Source organism: Corvus moneduloides, chromosome 3, assembly GCF_009650955.1.
Source record: "Corvus moneduloides isolate bCorMon1 chromosome 3, bCorMon1.pri, whole genome shotgun sequence".
Taxonomy (NCBI): Eukaryota; Metazoa; Chordata; class Aves; order Passeriformes; family Corvidae; genus Corvus; species Corvus moneduloides.
Window position 1 is genome coordinate 66,933,218 of NC_045478.1, and position 20,769 is coordinate 66,953,986.

At 40.4% G+C, this 20,769-nt stretch overlaps 1 protein-coding gene across 13 annotated transcripts in view; it reads left to right on the forward strand.

Moving 5' to 3' along the window:
* Window positions 1-20,769, forward strand: part of NHSL1 (NHS like 1) — a 184,254-nt gene that overhangs the window by 135,808 nt on the left and 27,677 nt on the right. For 8 of the 13 annotated variants that reach the window (XM_032102042.1, XM_032102029.1, XM_032102030.1 and 5 more), the window contains exons 3-5: window positions 9,970-10,097; window positions 13,222-13,293; window positions 19,260-19,452. In XM_032102042.1, coding sequence (XP_031957933.1) covers window positions 9,970-10,097; window positions 13,222-13,293; window positions 19,260-19,452 — 393 coding nt within the window. The remainder of the gene's footprint in view (window positions 1-9,969; window positions 10,098-13,221; window positions 13,294-19,259; window positions 19,453-20,769) is intronic. The other 5 variants (XM_032102031.1, XM_032102032.1, XM_032102036.1 and 2 more) reach the window with 1 other exon arrangement.

Below are 20,769 nucleotides of genomic sequence, written 5' to 3' on the forward strand. Positions count from 1 at the left end.
CATTTCAGATCCATGCCTTTAGTAGAAAGAATAAGTTGGAATTGTTAACTGTCTGTAGCATATTTAAGTGCTAGGTAAAGCAATTCCCATCACAAGGAATATTGAACTTCCAGTTAATTTCCTTTTTGCTTTTCTTCCTCCTTACTCTCTTAGATTAGGATGTTATGTGCTTGTTGGTAGCATTTTAGATAGCTTTTACATTGAAAATGTTCTAGGAGGAAAAATAATGAAAAATCCCTTCCTATTTTTACATTAGCTGTGTTCAGTTGTCTAAGAAACAAAAAATATCCATAAAAATGCTAGAGAAAAAGCAGGGAGCATTATTTTAATGCAAGCATCAAAGATAAAAAGGAAGCAAATGCACTGTTAAGACATCTTGTCACCACTAAATGCAGTCGTATAAGGCACTTGCAGAAATTTAAATTAACTTGAGACAAACGGTGATAATTATTTTGAGCACTCCCTAGTGACAGCTTGTTAACAAATATAATTTGTCATGGCTGTTGCATTTTGGTGCCATTAGATGGGTTTTCTGTATCGCTAAATCATGCAGATCACCTGGGGAATTAAAGATTGGTATTAAATGCACTTGTTTTTTAAAAGCCCCAAGAAAAGAAAGGAATGATCAATGCATTTGCATTTACTTGACCCTGTTAACAGTATTTTGACATTGAATAGTTCCTTTTAATTTGGATCCTTCTTAAACAGCTGCATCTGATTTAAACTTGAAAATAAATATATCTGCTTGCTTTCCTTTAATGTTGCACTTTCTTGCCCTGTCTTTGTGCTACTCTAAGTGTCTGCACAGCTGAGCCCTGAAGCTGCTTGGAAGGGTGGGCTTCCCAGCCTGACTGGCCTCTAGTTACCATGGCAGGGCATGCTTCCCAACATTTGTGTGTTGGAGGAAATAGACCTAACATAAATACATTTGCTCACTTTCAGTAAGACTTCTTTGAAGTACCCATTCAGCATCTCTGTCACACTCCAGCAGCCCTCTGTTAGGATTACCTTCATCCCCTTGGAGCCCGAGACATCTTTGTGTCTGGGTAACTCTGGACAGCATCTGTCATTAAAAGCTACCTGTGTGTCTGGGCTTGGCTACTTTTTAATGAGAGGGAACATGCGAAATAGTCTTTAAAAAAGTCTAATGGACCTTTCAAGTACTTACTTACTCATCAAGTAAGATGGCTTTGAAGCAAACAGCTAAGTTTTACTGGTGGGTTGGAAACTTGCCACTTTAAATGGTGCTTGTGAAGAAATGTGTTGGTAGCAGTGTTTGCTGTGTCTGGGCTTGTCTTGGGCTTTTCTGTATGTAGTGATAAAAGACGTAGAGGTATCAGAATAAAACTGCATTTTGGGGCAAGGGACGGGAATAATAAGTTGGCTGGACTGACAAAGGCTGGTACTAGCCAAAGCACCTAGATTGAGCTGTTGATCAGAAGTTTTTTTCAGCTGGGTGGCAACAGAACTCCATCTGTTGAAATCCTTGACCTGTTTAATTGGGAGTCTGAACAAAATGGTGCACTGGATATATCACAGCTGAAGTTCATGAACTTGCTTTGCAGTCAGCATTGGTTACAGTTCAGTTGTTACACAAGTGCATCATTGCTGTGGCTTTACAACATATTTTAAAGCTTTGATATAGGAGCAGTCTCTGTGATAGTCAAGTTCTGCAAATGATATGGGGATTTATATATTTAAAGAAAATGGGACATGATCCAAACTGAGTGAATTTTTGGGAGGAATGTAAAGTGGTAGAGGCAAGCTGTCTGCTGCATATTTAGATCCCAGGGACAAAAATAGGTGCTGTGTTGGAATTAAATTGAGCTGCTTTTTTTTGAAGTAATATTTAACTTGAGATATTTGTGAGAAACAAGATTGCCTTTGTACAGCTGTGCTTTTACATAGCCTGTCTCATCCACATACAGAGAACTGTGCATTAACCCCAGTTTACAAATGAGGGAACCATAAAGGGGCGCAGAGTGAAAGGTAGTAATTTTAGTTAGATCTACTAACCAAAGAAACCTTTGAACTAGGGTGTCTGTTTTAATTATGGTCCCAGGCATAATAATTCTCAACAAGCTCTTTATCTTGAAAAGTTACCTCCCTGAAATTCCCCAGTTAACTGTGTAATCGAGTGTTACCTTGGTTTTATCCACGTCTTACCACAGTGCTGTGAGCAAGCAGAGAGGCAGCCATACCCTTTGAAGAGGTCCTAGTTCTGTGCTCAGAGTATGTTTCAGTACTTAGCACCAGACCATATGACAGTCCCAAACAAAGCACAACTCTGGCCATTACAGGTGACAACTTTTTGCTTAGTGTTCAAAGTACACCATTATGAAGCTGGAGATTCAGCCTGTGCTCGCCTCATCTGTAAAGAACTAAAATTTGTGTCTAAATGCAGAATACTTTAACTTGCAAAAGCGCATCATCCTTAGAAGTAAAGATGTTGATATCCCTGTTAGGTTCTCTTGCCCCTCATGAGAAGGGCCTGCAGCACTGGACCCAGCACTGGTCGTTACTGGTGTGGTGGCGATGTGAGTTAAGGTATCTTGAGTTCTTCCGTAGTTGGAATTTTCCTGAGGTGCCTCTCTGTGTGTTCATATGCTGCAGACTGTGTGTACATACCTGTTTGGACTCTGAATTTAGGAGGCACGTACATGACATTTAGATCATGTCATGTCTGTCTGTAGGGTGTAAGTCCTTGACTGGATCTAACCCAAAGTGATTTGCTTGGATGCAGCAATGCCAGCTCAGAAATCCAGGTCTTCGACACCCACGCCTGTCTGTCACAAGCCCACAAGGTCTTAGTTGTCTTAACTCAACTGGAAAAACAAATTGAAAATATCTATCAAGTAAATTAAAATTATATGCATTTACTTGCTAGTGGTGAAAGTAAATTCTTTTAAAACCAAAAGCAGTGATACTTTGATTATTAAAGTGCGGTGTAACCTATAAAATAAGAGGTAATTTTAAACAATTTGCATTTACAAGACAAATGTATATTATACTGAAGTCTGTCTGGGTTTAGGTGAAATTTTGAAAAGCTACTTGTAAGACAGTGTTTGTAATTGTGACTTAGGGAGGAACATGGTTTGTGGATATTTACAGAAGAAGTTGACTACAATGTTTGAAGACTGGAAAAAGAAAGATTTCTGACCCTGGGGAGTAGAGTGGTTTTCCAGTGATATGTGCGGTGAATGGATAAATGTGTTTTAATATACTAGTCAGCAGATTTATTTCTGTAGTTGACAGTTTAGCTGACTCGAGCAGTTAATGGCTTTCTGTAGTTAAAAAAAAGAAAAAAAAGAAAAATAGAAAAATACAAGTTACAACATGAAAGGCTCTGCCAAGAAGTCACCCAGACTTCAGCTGAGATAGTTTTTCCAGCTTACAGATGCAGCTGTCACCTTGTCAGATGTCCCTTCTTGCTGACAAGGAGACAGTAAGGTGGTGTAAAATTTAGTAAGTGATGTTTGTCTGATCTTTCCCCTTTCTACCTCTGTACCTGGGAGTTTCTGTTTCAGCAACTCTGGGCAGCTCTCCCAGGCGAGCAGTGCATCTGCTCCTGGTTTGACTTACATTTTCTCTTTGGATTTTAGCAATTAGTTGTGAGTTCCAGGTCGTGTTCTTGCATACAGGGCAAATTCAGATGTTTCCAGGATATGATTTTTCTGTCTTTCATTGCTTGACCCGTGCAATGGGATGGGTAGTTATTCCAAGCAAATTGGAGCTATTTAGATGTCTGAATAACTTTGATGCCAAGTTTCTAAGTTTATACTAGTGAATATCATTGTCACAAGATGGTCGGCAATGAAAGAGACGGGGCAGATTGCTTGGATGCAATAAGCCGTTTTTATTGATACAGAGCTGAGTATTTATACCTTTTCAGCAGTTACTAAAAATAAATTCTTATATAAGCAGCAATCACTATAACAACCATATCTGTGTTTCTTAATAACATTGCAAAACTAGAAGCTAGCACTAACCGACACAGGTACGTACCAAGCACGCCTTTCCCTTACGCTGGCTATTTTGTGGTAGGCTGTACTGCCTGCCATAGCTTATGGCCTAGCAACATTACCATGTCCGCTGCTGACATGAGTTTAGCAATGCTCTCACTTCTGCTTTCTAGCTGTATCTCCATGTATCACGGTAATTTAATTCTCTAACCAGTGCCTTTGCTGGTTACTAATAAATATTTAGAAATGTGGATTTTAGTTTTTTAGTATTAGACTCTTCAATATATACTTGTGAGAGTGTGCCCAGGTGTGTACATGTGGATGTAGGCAGCTACAGAGCTTAAGGCCTGATCCTGCAACAGTCACGTGAGCAGTGTTTGCTTACAGGAGTAATCTGAATAATCTCATTAGGGCTAATTTAGTGAGTGATGGGTGTACTTTCAGGCCTGAGATGTGAAGGACTGGTCCAGGGTGGTGGCATAAGGCTATGGCTCTGTGCTCTTACTGGAGCTGTGCCTTAAGGACAGATCTCAGGCTCAGATGGGCTCTAGCCCTGAAAACCAGCACCTGGAGGCTTTCTCCCTACAGACAGGTATATATGGGGTACCCTAATACTGACAGGCAAAATAATTGCTTTATGAAGAAGCTTGTTAAAAATAACACTTACTCTTGCACAGTTCATTTACAATAAGAAAAAATTAAGCACAACTTCTGAAAATAACTGAATCCATCTCCCTCTGACCAGTTCTGCTTCTTACAGGGTGATGAATTTTCCATCATATAAACTTCAAGATGCTGCAACAAGTTTTACTGGTAGGAAGCTCAGTAGGTACAAAACATTACCATATTTGGGTAATAATGTGGGAAATGGCATCCCTGCTGCTGGGTCCAACCAAGTTGGTTAAAGAAGAGGAAAAGAGCCAATGCATCCGGTCCCCTCACAGCAACTCAGCCTTCCATCTGTCGCGGCACGGTGTGGCATGTAGGTCTGACAAGGTAAATGTTAATCCTACTTTACCATGGTAATACCATGTCAGACGAATTACTGAGGTATCAGTGCTGTGCCTTCTGTTCACTCCCATGATTTGTGGCTCAAATTATCATGCAAGAATATGGTTTCAGTTGTTGGAAAAGCAGTAAATTCCCTCTGTGTGTGGGACTTGGTACTGTGTGTTACTGGCTCAGGGGCACATACAAGTCCTTGTATGAAACAGAGAAAGATCTAGTCTGAGAGGCCTTGGAGGTATTTTCATACACTTGGCCTGACAGTCTGTCACAAAGGCCATAAGCTTTTATATGGAGAGGTTGAGTTATTCGCAACAGTGCTGAATTCAGTGCCTGTGGATCAAAACTCTGGTGCAGGATTGCACATGGCTGGTTGAACCTTTGGTCTCAGTTTGGTGCTGCAGGTACCTGCCTGTCCACCAGCTGTTGAGCAGAGATGGGTGATGCACAGGACATGTCCCCAGCACACTTCTCTCTGATGCCAAGATTTAGCAAAGGCTGCAATACTGCAATCCTGGGCAAGTATATGAGTGGTTGGGTATACTGCAGAGACTTGGGCATGATTGTATTGGGCACTGACAGCTTTGACACATTTTCTTTGGTTGTATCTCCTGAAGCCTGTTCTAATAACTGTGGAAATGATGAGGGGGCCCTTAAAAGGGTTTTGACTACATTTCCCATGCACTTTCTTCACGCTTAACTAAAACCACCCTGTGAACAGCAAAACACAAGGAGAAATTTCAGGAAAATTTTCATTTTCTAACTTGTGCCACATAAGTGGAAATATAATATAATCTAATGACAGTCATTTTTAAGCAATGCTCGTAATACAGAGGAGGTTCTGAAATTTAATGTATCACTAGTATAGAAGAAGATAAGAACTAATCTATGGTTTCACCTAGCCTGAAAAGCACTTGCAGAGCAGCAGAAGGTGACAGGCAGTGTCCCTGTGCACTTGGCCGCAGAAGCAGTCAGGAGATGAAGGGGAGGTAGCTTCAGACTTCTGAGTTGTGGCACTACCCAGTGCAGCCACCGACTGCAATTGCCAAGGCAGAGACACTTTCCTGATTTTCCTGGAATTAGTGTTTGTGTGAGCAAAATTGTTTCATCTAGGGCATAGTCATATTGTTGCACATTTCAGATCAGATTCACGCAAAAACTGTGACTTCAAGCTTGTCTGCAGCGTGTGCTGCAGATTTGGACTGGCGAGCACGTCCTCAGGAGCAGGCGTTTGTGTCCTGCCTGATGCAGCGTCCTGGGGTTCGACCTGGCAGTTCTTTGGCAGAAGTATGGAAACACTGTGCACAGTTTTAATGTTGTATAATGTGGGAAATGGCATCCCTGCTGCAGGGTCCAGCCAAGAGTGTGTATGTCCCTGATTCAGCTGGTACTAATGTATTGTCATTCTTTAAAATGAAGATTTTTAATAACTGGAGCTGGATGGATCCTTCTGTTACCTAGTCAGCTTCAGTACAGACGTCTCTGAAATAACTGTAAGAACTTTTTCACTTAGTGTATAGTGCTCTTCTCTGTTTGGGGTTGTCAGAATAGGACAATGCATTGCTCCTCTGGGAAGAAGGGAGTCTTTCCTAGAGTAAGCGTCTGGAATATTTTCCTAGAGTAAGTATCTCTAGCTTCTTCATCGGTATTTTTTTTACGAAAATAAAACCCCTGTAGCTGAAAAAGATGAACCTGATTGCTTACAGAAGACCATGTGCATCTCTAATAATAGTAAGGAGGTGGAGGGAAGGAGCCTCCAGCTTGAACAGTTTTTAAACAGCAGTTGCCACCTTTGGTTTGGCAGTGACAGTACCTTCAGTCAGGTGCAATGTGTGACCTTGTGTTGTGCTTGTGGGCTGTTGCAACACGAAGTAAAAGATACCTGCCTAAAGCCCCTGATGAGGTTTGTTGGCCTAGGGTGCCATCCACACTGTGTTTCTGGCTGTGCTGCAAAATGTACAGTGACAGTACATTAATAGAAAAGCTGTTCTTAGGTACAAATCACCTTTTTCTTGGTTTCACCTAGCAGTTTGTAGCAATTTTGGCATCATCAGCAACGTTGCTGCAATAGCTTCTGAAGCTACATGGATTTTGTGTTGTGGACAGCCGGAGGTTGTGAGCTTGATAAGCTGACAGGTTGTTATTGTCAGTCTACCTGAAGTTGTGATGGACTTGACACCTTCAGTGTGGATTTCCTTAAGTTTTTGGAGCTTTTCTGGGCTTCATGAGGTACACTGTTCATCATCTTCACCTTCTTGGTTAGGAAGATAAATAAGGTCAATCAACATCAGAGCATTCATTTATCATGCTTCAGAAGAGCCTGTCGCCTCCAGAAGAGTCCTGTGACAACTGTGGCTCCATGGGAAAGCCCAAACTGGAGCAGGCTCCTGGCAGGCTCTGGGAATCCATGGATGGAGAAGCCCAAGGAAGAGCAGATTTGCTGGCAGGACTTCTGTACGTGTGGGGAACCCACACTGCAGCAGACTGTTCCTAAAGGACTGCGCCCATGGGAGAACCACTGCTGGAGCAGTTTGTGGAGAGTTGTAGCCCGTGGGAAGGACTCACGTTGGAGAGTTTTTACAGGACTGTCTCCCATGGGAGGAACTCCACACTGGAGCAGGGGAATGACCTCCCTGAAGAGGAAGTAGCAGCAGAAACATGATAAGCTGACCATAACCCCCATTCTCCATCTCCCTGCACTGCTGAATGGGGAGGAGGTAGAGAACTGGGAATAAAGTTAAGCCTGCGAATGAGGGGAGGAGGGGGCGAAGTGTGTTTTTTAGGATTTGCTTTACTTCTCATTATCCTGCTCTGATTTTGATCAGTAATAAATTTAACTAAGCTCCCTAAATCAAAACTGTTTTGCCTGTGGTTTTAACTGGTGAGTGATCTCTCTCTGTCCTTTTCTCAACTCATGAGCCTTTCGATACATTTTCTCTCTCCTTCCCAGCTCTCTTCAGAGGAAGAGAGCGATAGAGCAGCTTTGGTGGGCATCTGGCATCCATCCCAGGTCAAACCACCGCAGGTATTTTTTTGGGGTGTGCCATGATGTCAGATGTTGGAGAGTTGCAGGAGTGGCCAGCCAGGACTTTAAGCCTTACTCCAAAAATGGGAGGAAAAATAACTGCATTCTTACGCACCCTTTAGGTTGTATTCATGTTTGTTTGCAGTGATTAATGATTGCTCTGAAGGTAAAAGTTGCAGTGTCTAAATTGACAGCTTAGCGTGTTAACCCACACTACAAGCTGATGCAAGTCTTTGGGCTGTCTTGTTCTGCCATAGTCCGCTTATCCCTGTTCATTTGTAGCTCAAACCAACAAACAGCCCATCAGGGTGCTCACATCTGTGAGTGTTATATGCTGGATCTGGCTGGATCCAGTACCAAATTTGGAAGGGTGGTGGAGGAATTTGCTTTGCTGTGGTTGCTGACAGTCGTTTTTCACCCTGCTCCTGAAGTAAGGCAGCACTTTGCCAGATGTGCACAATGTCAGCGTGCTCACACATGTGGAACGGGTAAACAGGATTACCAACCCTCTGTTCCTGAGACGTAGCCATTGATTTGGATCTCAAAACCCACACTGCCACTGTTGGTCCTTGAATTGAGAGAGAAGGGAAGGTTCATGCCATACTGCCCTTTTTGATGCCATAGGAATACATAGGCAAGGACATATGTCCGGCACTGATGGAAGTGGCTAGTTGTCAGACTGTAAGCTTGCCTCCTCAGTGTCTGTGTACAGATACAGGGGAGTCCTTACTAATGAAATCCTCACAGTGTGTTTGCTGTAGGTCAGTTAACCTGTCAGCACAAGTCCTCCAGACCTCAGTCTCAGAAGCATCTGAGCATAACAGAGGACATGTATGCTGGAGGTGCAGATTGTAACTCCACCTAATCATTTGCCAGGCAAAAGCCTCTCTAAAACCTTGCCCTTGGTATAAACATTGCATCTTTTCTATTTTAAGGACTGTTCAAAAGATCAAGATAGGCAGACAGATGATATAATCACAGAAAGCCTTTCTCCAGCAAGTGATGATAAAAGCACTTTGTGTCGTGATAATGCCTATGTATTGTGCAGAAATTTCAGTTCCTTAAATGGAAATACACCAAATACTTAATTTTCTTCTTGCTTTCATCATCTTTCAACAGATTCAGATATCTCTCTTCGGAAATTTAATTTAAATTAAATAAATTTAAACTGGTCTGATGAGTTTGGTTGCCACATCTTGAACATTTAATTTTTCCTTATGCTCTGGCGTCTGTTATTCTTTAGCACAATCACACTGAATATCAATTAGGAGGCAGGAAGATGATTGTGGAAAACTTGGTGAGGGGGATGCGATGCTGACTGGAATTTTGACTATTGTGAGTGGGGATGCATGTTTGCTCTGAATTCTTTCTGAACTTTAGAAACTCTTTAGTGCTAAACTACATGTGCTGTGCAGCAGCGCAAGATTCTGCTATTCCCATGATTTGTATTCCTCTCTGTAAAACCACAGTAAATGGTCTCTTCCATGGACAGGAAGACAAGACAAGTGGTCAGTGCCAAAGTTATTTAGCAGATGGTGCTTGAGTAGTGAGCAACATCATCATCATTTCAAGTGTAAGGCATATAATAGATGTCTACCGGCCTGGCAAATGAGACCCCTGGAGTTACTCGCATGCATCCGTCTCCCATCCTGCAAGATGATGCCATCTGTCAAGACACGGAGCCAGGCCTCACTTAAATAAATAAATCTATTTCCCCCTTCTTTCCAAAGCACTTGCCATCGCCTGGGTTAATACACTATGTGCGGGCTTACGTGTGTCATACATGTGAGGGAGGAGGAAATATAGAAACAAATATGAGGAACGCGCCCTTGGGTTCTGTCACTTGGGGCAGACAATGTTAATGCACGGTAAACATTTTCAGAAAGACATTCAGTACTTAAGTGCCACTGAACACCAAGCATAAACACTAATGGCTCTTGCCATGATTTAACCTCCTGTTTCTCTTTCTTTCGGCAGAGTGTGACAAGCTGCGGCGGGATGGCTACCGGAGCTCACAGTATTACTCTCAGGGCCCCACCTTCTCCTCGTCCTCCAGTGCAATCTGTGGAAGTTACCAGGATGATTATGAAGAAATTGAACAAAAGGTAATGGTGGGGGGCAAAGCACTGGAAAAAATACTTGCCTGGTGCAGTTTAACTGCCTGCCATAACACTGTTCAAATAAGGCAGGATTTTTAGAGGACCACAAAGATGTTTATTCCTTTGAATTACAGTGATAGTAGATCATCTGACTTTCATGGTCTCTTAAAAATCCCAGTTCTACCCATGCTCTGATAAAAAGTTCCCACTGGCATGTTCAGAGAGTGAAAGCAGGAAGGGGTTTGGTAATGTTCTGGAGGGAAGACCCCAGCAAGGGTAGCTGCTAAGTGTTTACATTCAAGTAGCAGGAAGAACTATTCAGCAGCCATCAGCATACTTGCATTGTAACTTGGATAGGTGCACACTTTGAATTGCTAATTCAGGCAGTTATTCAGTTAGGTAGAGGCTTTGTCCTAATGCATCACAACTGTTTGGTAAAGGCATCCAGAAAATGAAGATTGCCCACTGAGTTGGGTTTATTGCCTTTCTTTCAGTTTACTTCATGATTTTCTTGCTTATATCCCCACATCTCAACTCCCAGTGTGCTTAGCTTAGAATCTAGAAATAATTTAAATAAAGAGAAGGAACAGTTAATAACAAGTTTTTAGAAAGTTATGAAGCCATATTTATTTATACATCAATTTATATAGATTTCAGTTACAGTACTGTTAAGTTGCATTATTGTTCTGAAGAAGAAAAGAAATTCTGCTCCCCTGTCTTTACTTTATCCTGTTGTGCCTGTGGGCTCTGAAGGAAAAGCTGACTTTGGTGTTGTGGTCTGGGATGTTACTGCTGGGGTGGATGGCAAGATCCACTGGACCGTGCCTGTCTAAAGCTGAAATGCCAGAGCTCCTGGCATTTTCAAGATAGATATTCTAGAATACTTTGCCAAAAACTGCTGTTGCTTAGAGAGTGGGAGGATGTCCTTGATTGTAACACAGTTTAATTTCTTTGAATTGTTGCTAAACCGTATATCCCTCTGTAGTATAGACCAAATAACTATATAAGCAAAATGTGCAGACCCTGAGAATGCACTTCAGAGGGTACTGTGTTCTCAGTTTAATCCTCCATGGGTTTTAGTCACATAATAAAAGGTGTTGTGGAATATGTAGAGTCTCTCATCCAGGTGGTGATTGCATTTTATCTGTGTATTGGCAGGGAATGTCAGAGCATCTTGTTTAGCTGTGTGTGGTATGTACTGGCATCAAGCCGAGAATGTAAAGCACATTCATACTGTGGAATGCATTATAATGGTAATTTGCAAAACCATGTTGAAATCAGTGGAATTACGATTTCCACTGGGGAAAGTATTAACACCTTGTTTGTTGCTATTAATGTATTGCACATAAATGCATACATACATGTCATCCGCTTGTCCTGGCCAGTGCTGTGCAGCATAACCATCTGCACATGTAAAACTAATGTAACATTTAATAAATATAAATACATTTTTCCTTAAACAATTTGAATGAAGGTATATAAGCATGGGTGAGAATTCTTGGAGACTTAAGAGCTGTCACCCTTTCTTGGTTAAGGGTTTTTTCAGTGTTAACATAATGTGTTACTAACAATTCCTGTGCATTCTGGAGAAAATTAATGCAACTAAGTGTGCTTTAAATATAGGATAGCACTTCCATTTCAAATTGGAATAGGTTCCTTTAAATATTGTAGCTGAAAGGATGATTCAGAGCTGTGGAGAAAGATAGCTGCCAAACTGACAGTCTTGGCTGTTACTGATTATCTCAGAAGCTTAACCTTAACCCTGCCACTCCTATTTCCAGCTCACAAAGACATTAATTTCTTGTAAACTGTAGCATGAGTCTCCATTCATATTTGTATAGCTCTCTTTTGTGGAGTCTTTTGACCAGTATCTTTGTTTAATTGGCTTTTTTTCCTTTCTTTTTTTTTCCCCTTGTTTTTCTTTTTTTTTTTTTTCTTTTTTTTTTTTTTTTTTTTTGCAAGGGTGTAAATTTTTAATCTTTCTTTAAATTAATGTTTACCGTAACAGATTTCTGAACTTGAATTATTACCCTACTGGTAAAGAGCCAAGTAATTCTAAGAAGTCTTATGCCTTGAGGGAGTCATATTTCAACTGTCAGGAGAGTTCTTCAGTAAGAGTGTGGAACTGGGGTCACCAAAAATGCTGTGATTCAAAATGTGAACTCCTTACCACTAGATGAAAGCCTCATAGCTTTGTTGTCTATTCAAGGCAAAAGCCGACATTTAAATTCTGTGCATGCAGTACTTAATTGAAATTTGAGAACAGTGAAATAATGATGGGTGGATGAATACCTATTTGCTGTTGAGAAACTCTGTAGTTGATATAATTGCCAACTTGCAGAAAAAAAGAGTGGGTGATTTCACAAAGGAAACCAGCTTTTCCTGTTGTTTTTAATCTGCTTCTAAAAATAAAAACCATAGCCACATATTCTGCTTGTCTGTTTATGCTGGAGACAATATGAAACCATGGTTAGGTGATGCAAGAGGAGATCCACCAGCATTCTCAGGTTTTGTGGAGATGGGTGTCTGTCAGCAGAGGGTAGTAGTCACGCCACCAGGCACGTTGGTTCAGTGTCTTTGGAAATGTCTAAGGTAAGCAGAACATGTGCTGTTCCAAGGGAAAACCACTAGGGAGAAGCAGTCACAACTCAAAAACGAATGAACAAAATTAGAAAACATAGAAAGCTGGAGTCTCTGAGTGGAAGTTGATATAAAATTAAGTGTTTGGATCTGCCTTTTTACTTTTAATGTTGATTCTTACAAGTTAGATTAATGGAGCACAGGCCAAACTCCAGTGTAGTACTGATCCTAATTGAGTTTGTTGGTGATTAAATTGGTTTACCTGGATTTTACATCTCAGTACTGTGACCAGTCTCCTCCTTTATCATATCTTACATGCTGCTGTTGGTGCCACATCTTGGGAGCTATTCCTGTGCTATAGTATTACTCTGTTTTACCAGTGTAAAAGATGTTTTGAAATGTCACTTTCAAACTCCAGTTCTCCTTATGTTCTGAAATGTATGCATGTGTATATTAACTGTATTTGTCTTTTGTGTGGTTTTTTTCTTACTCCTTTTTCTTTCCCTTTTTACCACTCATTCTCTTTGTTTCTTTTTGTCTCACTCAACAGTCTAGTCTGTTAGACTGCATCTCTCAGTCTTGCATTAGCGCCTGCTGTAACTTGGTTCCCTGGAACAACAAGGTACTTTGCCCACAAGTGGGACCATCCAGCTGCCGTATCTGCAGCTTGATGTTACCTGTAGCATTTAGCATATATGCAATCTTATTCTGCTCTTAGCCTTCAGTCGTTACCTGCTGCTTTTTTCTGCTTAAAATAAAAAGCAGTTAAAAAAAACAACCGCTCAACGGAAGAGTCCCATGCCAGGTTTGTTTCCTTTTTTTTTTCCTCTGTACTCCTTTTTGTCTGCAGTACAGTATCCTGTATTTACTTACAGAATTTTTTACTCTGTTTTTTGTCTATTAATATTTGCCTCCTTTGAAACCCCTCCCCCAGTGGACACTGTGTTTTATTTAATTGGCTGCTTCATTGGTTTTTAATGAGCCATGGATAAACTCTACTAATTTGGAGGAATGTACTTTTCTTGAATGATAAATGTGAACTACAGAGAATACCTGCTCCTAAGCATGCAGTATTGCATATATTATTTGTTTATTCCATTTATGAAAATGTTTGTGCACCCAAAACTCATGGTGTTTTTCCTTACGTTGTGTCATTTGGCTTATGAACTTTGCCTTGATAGTTGCTGAGAAACAAAGCTAGATGCTTTGGGTGAAAAAACACTTTTCTTATTTGGAGGGGGAGATGGTGGGAGAGTGTATTTTTGTCACTGTGCTCATCTGAACTGTTAGTTGCCTCTCCAATATCTGCAAGAAACTGTTCAGTATCTTAAGTGAAAACAAGTGCACTAACTGTACTGATTTGAGGAAGTCTAATCCAAAACTTTACTTGGTGTTAAGAGGAGGTAAAGCAGTTGGGCACTTCAGTTTTGGAGGTGGGAATGCCTAAAAAATCCTGAGGCATGAGGTCTGGCAGAGCCGAAGATACCTCTGGGTGATGCTGTCCTCTGCTGCAGTTGCATGGCACTGCTCTTGTAAGCACCACACATATTTTACACCATTTGTAGGTGTTTGTTTTTTTTAAATACTGCACCATTTACTGAACTAAACCAGCAGCTCATAATGCATGAAATGCCAAAGCATTAAGGAAGCTGTGTGCAGAAAATCTTTGAACAAAGAAAAGAGGGTAATTCTTCACTCATTGCATACTCAGACTGTGCAGCTGCTGTGGGAATTGTGGATGCCGAAAGTTTACACGGGTTTAGAAAGCAACTGGGTACATTCTTGAGGGGTGAGGACTCCATCCAATGCTGAGAGAATATTCAGGAAAAAGTATCTGCTCTATGCATCTTCAAATTCGAATTTCACCTTGATACCACTGATTAGCCATTATCTTAAGGCAGATACTAGACAGGCTTTCAGAGTTTCAAGCAGTACAGATCTTCTTGTGTTTTTTATCCCGTTACCACAGAGTAGAGGAAGAAGAAAAGAACATTTCTGTGGTGCTTGCTAAGGTGATAATTTGCTTGATAGTCAGTAATTTCAGCTGACAAAAAAAGTTCTTCCTAACTGAGACCTAATGAAGGTTATGAAGTGAAGAATTTAGTAGGATAGCAATGCTGGCTAGTGGAACTGGAGATCTGTGTGTAGAAGTAATAAAATGGAATATTCTGTGAAGACTGGGGGAACTAGACTGGTGACCTTGGTCTAGAGGACACCAAATAGAGTCTAATGATTAATTCATCTAAAGTGTAAATTCATGTAAATGTATAATTTGGCAGTGTTCCATGAGACAGTGTGAAATCCCACGGATTGAATTAGGCATGTGAAGTGCCAATCTCAGTTGGCCAGGGTTGGGTCTTGGGTTTCTTTTCTCTGTTACTGATTGTGTTGATCCCTTGCTGTTGGGAAAGTGGCACTTGAAGCCATCAAATCTAGTAAAGCACTGGAGCAAAAATAGAATGTTGGCAAATACAATAGACAGTTGAACTGGTATGGCTGCTGTCTCCAATACTGATTTTTTTTTCTCTATTTTGTTTTTCTGATAAATTATGATTTTAGAAGTAATTTTAGTAGACAGTAGGGTAAATGGCATGACTAGAAGTTTGAAGTCTCTTTGATGAAAAGTAAAATTTTTGTGGATTGAGTTTTCTTCCTGGAGGCTCGATCTTTTTTTAAACACTGTCGTATAAACCCCTGTTATATAAAAAGGATTTAGAATAAACAGATTATTTAGGCAGAGAGTGCTGTGAGATACATAGCATAAACTCATTTGTCATCTGGGACCTCTCAAATAGCATGAATGTGCTGAGATAGTGAAACCCTTTTGTTGTATCTCAGCAGCTGAGTTGGTTGGGGGACAGTATATCAACAAGTTGTCGGAGAGGCTCCAGCTCACTGAGCCATGTAGCCACGTGTGTAGGATATTTATAGGCCATTTTTCTCCTGGATTCTCCATTTTAACTCCCCTTTGAAGGTTCAGGTTTTTTATCCCTAGAGCATGTTTGTGGAAACACTGCAAGGTCCAAGGCTGCTCCTTTCACATCCCACCTTTACCTCCTACCATGTCCATGAAAAGGAATGAATTCCAGCAAATTTTCCTGTGGAGATGAGTGTGACAACCCATTCCAGAGATTTGGCCATCTAAGTCTAGCAGTAAAGTTATTATGACTCGGAGATGCTTTAAAAAGGGGACAAGTACTTCTGTTCTGTTATGGACATAGAGTTTATTATCAGCTTTTCTAAGCAGATAAATATTCGCTAAGTACTGCCTCGTTCTACTTCTGGTGTAACAGACCTGACTGGAGAAGACATTCCTGCCACACAGCAGCAATTCACTGCATCTTCCAGCAAGCTTCTGTGCTGTAAATCTGGGAATGTTTGCCAAAAATATGTAAATCTCATTTTCATCCTAATTATAGGGGTAAATAATTTCTGTCTGAAGAAGGCTAAAAGATGAGCTCTTGCATTCCTCTGTGTGTAATATAGCTGTGTACAGCTTTGTCATGCCTACACCATTATCACTGAGAGTACTTTGGAAGAAAGGCTATAAGTAGAGACAGTCATGTTTCTTCAGGAAAATGTACCTACAACTGAAATGTGAACACTTACTCTTACACCCAAAACCACCTCCAACTCTTACTGAATTATTTTGTAGAAGTACGTATGTGTGTCCTGCGGCAGGAAGCCATTCTCACTGATACTGCCTTGAACTCAACTGCACCATTGGGTTTTCAGTTGCTTCTGGTTGGTTATATGCTCATATAACCTGATTCATTTCTGTCTGTCTTACTCCATCTGTCCCCAATTTTCTCAACTTCTAATTCTGCAAAATTTCTGATGGATGTTCCACATTCTTTGGATAATTAGGGTTCCCTTGTAGCAGATGCTTCACTTCTTCAGTTTTTCTGTTCATATACTCTTAACAAAAAAGCTGTTCTGCTTGGCTTGGGTAATTTCTTTGATAAGGAAGGATGGCTTTGTAACCAGTATCTCTGCCACTTGACATAGTGGAGTAGCCCTTAGAGACTTCTGTATGACAGCTGAGACCTGACACTGCAGTACAGTCTGAAGGTGACACATACTGATGCTGACAGTATCAACCAAACAGTGTATTTGAAGGTCACTGGTACTCATCCTCACCCCAGACAAACTGCAAAACTATGCTTGAGGTGTCTCCCTTGGTCTCCCTGATTCAGGTGGAGAAAAGCTCACTGTAGTACAGGGAAAGCAGTATTTCTTTGCCTCAACCTTTGCTTACTCCTTTAAGTGCATGTACAATGCCTGCTGTGACAAGTGGACTATCACCCCCTTGTCATGTTCCTTACAAACCCTTTCTCCCTTGCTCAGTTTTTAAACCTAACTGGGGGGAAAGCATGGCCTGGAGGCAGCTTTCCCTTCTTCAATGGCATTCCTGTCCCAAATTGCTTAAGGTAATGAAGGTCTTTATGAATTTGGGTGATTTGAAGTGGGAAAGTCCTTGTGTTTGCAAGTACATATATATGTGCCCACACTGTATATGTATATAAATAGTGTATGGACACACTCTCAAAAAAAGATAAGCACTCACATCATATTATTACTTGGTTTTAGAGCTTTTTAGAAACAGCAGAGGCCTGAAAAAATGTTGGTGTCCTCTAAGAAGATTGTATTGATAGAACTGCTGAGCTTTCACTGGGCTGAGCCCTTAACTACAGAGCAGCATCTGTCCCTTCCACAGCCTCTCTAGGAAAGAAATTCAAGGCTGTTAGAAATGGATTATATCCTTGAAGAAAAGCTCCCACGTTCTGAAGTGTGGTTCCAAACCACAGAACGACATTAGTAATAGTTTCATTGCCTGAAATGTTTTTTTTACTGTTGCCTGAAGAGGTTTTACTTTTCTTTTACTTTTTGCCTCGAAGTTGCTTTTATTTTTTGTTTTCTATTTAATAAAATGTTGGACTCTGTCCTAAAGGATGTAGAGTCAAAGCACAACAGAATAAATAAATGGTTATTTATTTATAAACAGTGGGAACTCCTCATAGTAACAGGAAGAAAATTAAAATCAGAAATGATAAACAGTGGTTGCAGCACAGTGTTTGGGCAAGTCTTTTTTATAGCACTCAGCTTTAAGAGAAAACAGATCACTTAGACTGAACACCCACAATAATAAAAAAATCCATCTGTTATAAAGAGCTGTGATGTTTCATTCCATGCCTGTGTGCAGCAGGGAGGGGGGGGAAGAGGCAGTACTGACAACCCTGTTCTGAGTAGTATTTGGCTTTCCAAAGGGAGAGAGGAGTAAAGAAAAGACGGGGGTAATTCTGGTCTGGTGGTAGGGAGGAAGGTCCCAAAGCAAACTCCTCTGAAACAGAAGAGTCAACAGGTTGCAGAGAGGTCTCTGCTAGTGCTACAAACACTATGCAACTCCTCTTCCATGTTCTCTTCTCTTTTTTGTTTTGTGGGGGGCAGAAGGAGACTGTGGTTGGTTTTCCTCCGGGTCTTCCTTCCTCTCCTGCTTCTGGGATTTGTTGGAGTGCCTTGCAGGCAGGAGTAAGGAGGAGGGAAGGCTGCTTCTCTCAAGTTCACTTGCATTTGTGACCACCTACTAGAAGCCTCAGTGATGTCTTCTGCATGGCCTGAATCTGCCTGCCCCCAGTGTTTGCCATGGACAGGTACTGTCCTGTCAGTAAAAAGCTGTGCTATGGCTTTCCTTGCCATTACTGGCATGCAAGCAAGGACCTTGTAATGAAAACAGATTTGCTTCCTGAAAGGAAATGGTTTTTTTGGCTTATAACTTTGGTGGAGGGATTTGCACATGCTGTTGCAATCTCTTTTTCTTGTGTGGAAAGTTTTTCATTTCATTGGTTGGGGAGTTTTTTTGTTGTTTTTTTTTTTAAGTAAAACACTTCATGGAGTTGAAATCTGCCACTTTGAGAAGAACTGACTTTTAAAATTACCACTCTGTGGCACTAATAATATTAAGTGTTTTATCACTGAAAAATGAGTAACCCCTTGGATTGTGGTCAGTTTCTCCAAGACCAAAGCCAAGTTAATTGCTACCTTACTGATGCATGTCTGATGATTTTGTGGAGTGTTCTGATTGGTTCTTTTACTGAGCTCTACTAAAATCTGTCGTTTCATAACAGGCTTCTTGCTGGGACTTTACGCATTCGTACAGCGTAGTGCACCTGGAGCAAAGCAGTGTTCAGATCTCCTCTTCTAGTAGAGCCTGGGGAGATGCGAGGGGAAGGGAAGGCAAAGCTCGGTGCAGGGAGACAGGGGTTAATCACTGCAGGAGTTATGTCAGTGTGTAAGGTGTAATTAGTTACTGTGCTTTGCTATGTGCAAGACCACTTTTTCCCCCCCTTCATTGGTATATATTCCTTAGACTAATCAAATGTCTTGAAAAATAGAAACTAGGTGTTTCGTTGTGTGTTTATTTGTGTGTTTTTAAAACTGCTCTTTATGTAGGTTGAAGTGTGATATTTATGAGGATGTTTTGCTCCACACACAATCATGCTGACTACAGCAGCAGCACCTTAGTAATACCATAGTCCTACGGATATTTTAGTAGTAAATTCACATTGTTGTATGTATTTCTGTTTGTAGTGTCCTGTCTCTCCCCCTGAAGAAGAAAAGCTTATTACCATCAAAAGGCCTAAAAGTCCAGCTACAAATGAGTTATCAGATATCAACACCCAAACCAACTGGACTAAGTCTCTTCCACTGCCAACGCCAGAAGAGAAAATGCGACAACAAGCACAAGCCGTCCAAACAGATGTGGTTCCTATTAATGTGACTGGTAGGCTTTTAATTTCAGTAATTGCACTACATGATGAGGGAGGACAGAGATGAAAGGTGATCCATACAGTTGGCTAGTATTTGGACATTCATATATTCAGTGCATGAATTTTAAATTACTTACGATACCTTTCTGTGAAAACCATTTTGCTTTTAATAGTCTAAATCTGAACTTAATTAGAAAACATCAGAATCCCTTAAAATTATCATTAATGGAGATAGTTAAAATATGTGGGCTTGAAACAGTATTAGATATTCATGAAATGTAAGAAGAGGACTGATAAATAGCAATGTTTTGCTGTGGACTACACTGAGGATATGTAATTGAAAATCATGTTTTATCCAATGTTGATGATATTTCAAGATTTTCTTCTAGGAGTTTTATTTAAGGAAGGTTGTCAGGAACTTCTGTGTTCCAAAGACTAAATGTTACAAAAATCAAGAAAAAAAGCTCTAGGGTCTAATTTTTATCAGTAACAAAAGGTTTAGGTGTCAGAGAGAGTAGGGTTAGAACAGCAAAAGTTAGTGAGGCTACACTTCTGAGCAGTACTCTAGGTAAGACACTCCACTTACATAACCACAGTCCAAATTTTCTTGTTATGAACTGTGTATTAACTCTTCATTTTGAAAATGCTCTTTGATTTTACCGTTGCAGAACTCTCACTCTGTGGAAGTTACATTACATTAAAGCTTAATGCCGAATAGATACTTTGTTGTGTGTAAAGCAGAAGATGGAATTAATGCTTCAATTTAATAACCCCTTTTTTACTGCACAGTATCAAGATTGTCTGTTATTAGTTAATTCAAATAACTGACCATTTGCCTGCCAAAGCTAGGATGATACTCAATATCCAATTTATTTAAAATGCCATATGGCATGCTCTGACTCCACGCTTACTCTGACAATCAATAGCTTGCAATGTTTGGTTTTGTTTTGAAAGTAAATTAGGTTCTCTTTCCCTGCATGACTAGCAGTGCTTTTTTCACCTGTATTTTTATAAGCTAGTATTTTAATCAGTATTATTTAATACTATTTAAATATTCTATTAGTATAGGAGCAGGACATCTGTTACAAACATTAGTAAGCTCTGAGAAATCAACGAGAAATTATTTCTTAAATAAACAGCAGAAAATATTTGAAGTAAACAGATGAAGACAACATGAAATCATGAACACCCCACCTCTGGAAAACTAATAGAAGGAAAATATATGCAATGCTGAAATGTTACTAGGGCAGTTGGCATCATCTAGGGAATTTAGGATACAGATGCAGAAGGCCAAGTTACAGCAACAATGGATAATCTGACATAATCAATAA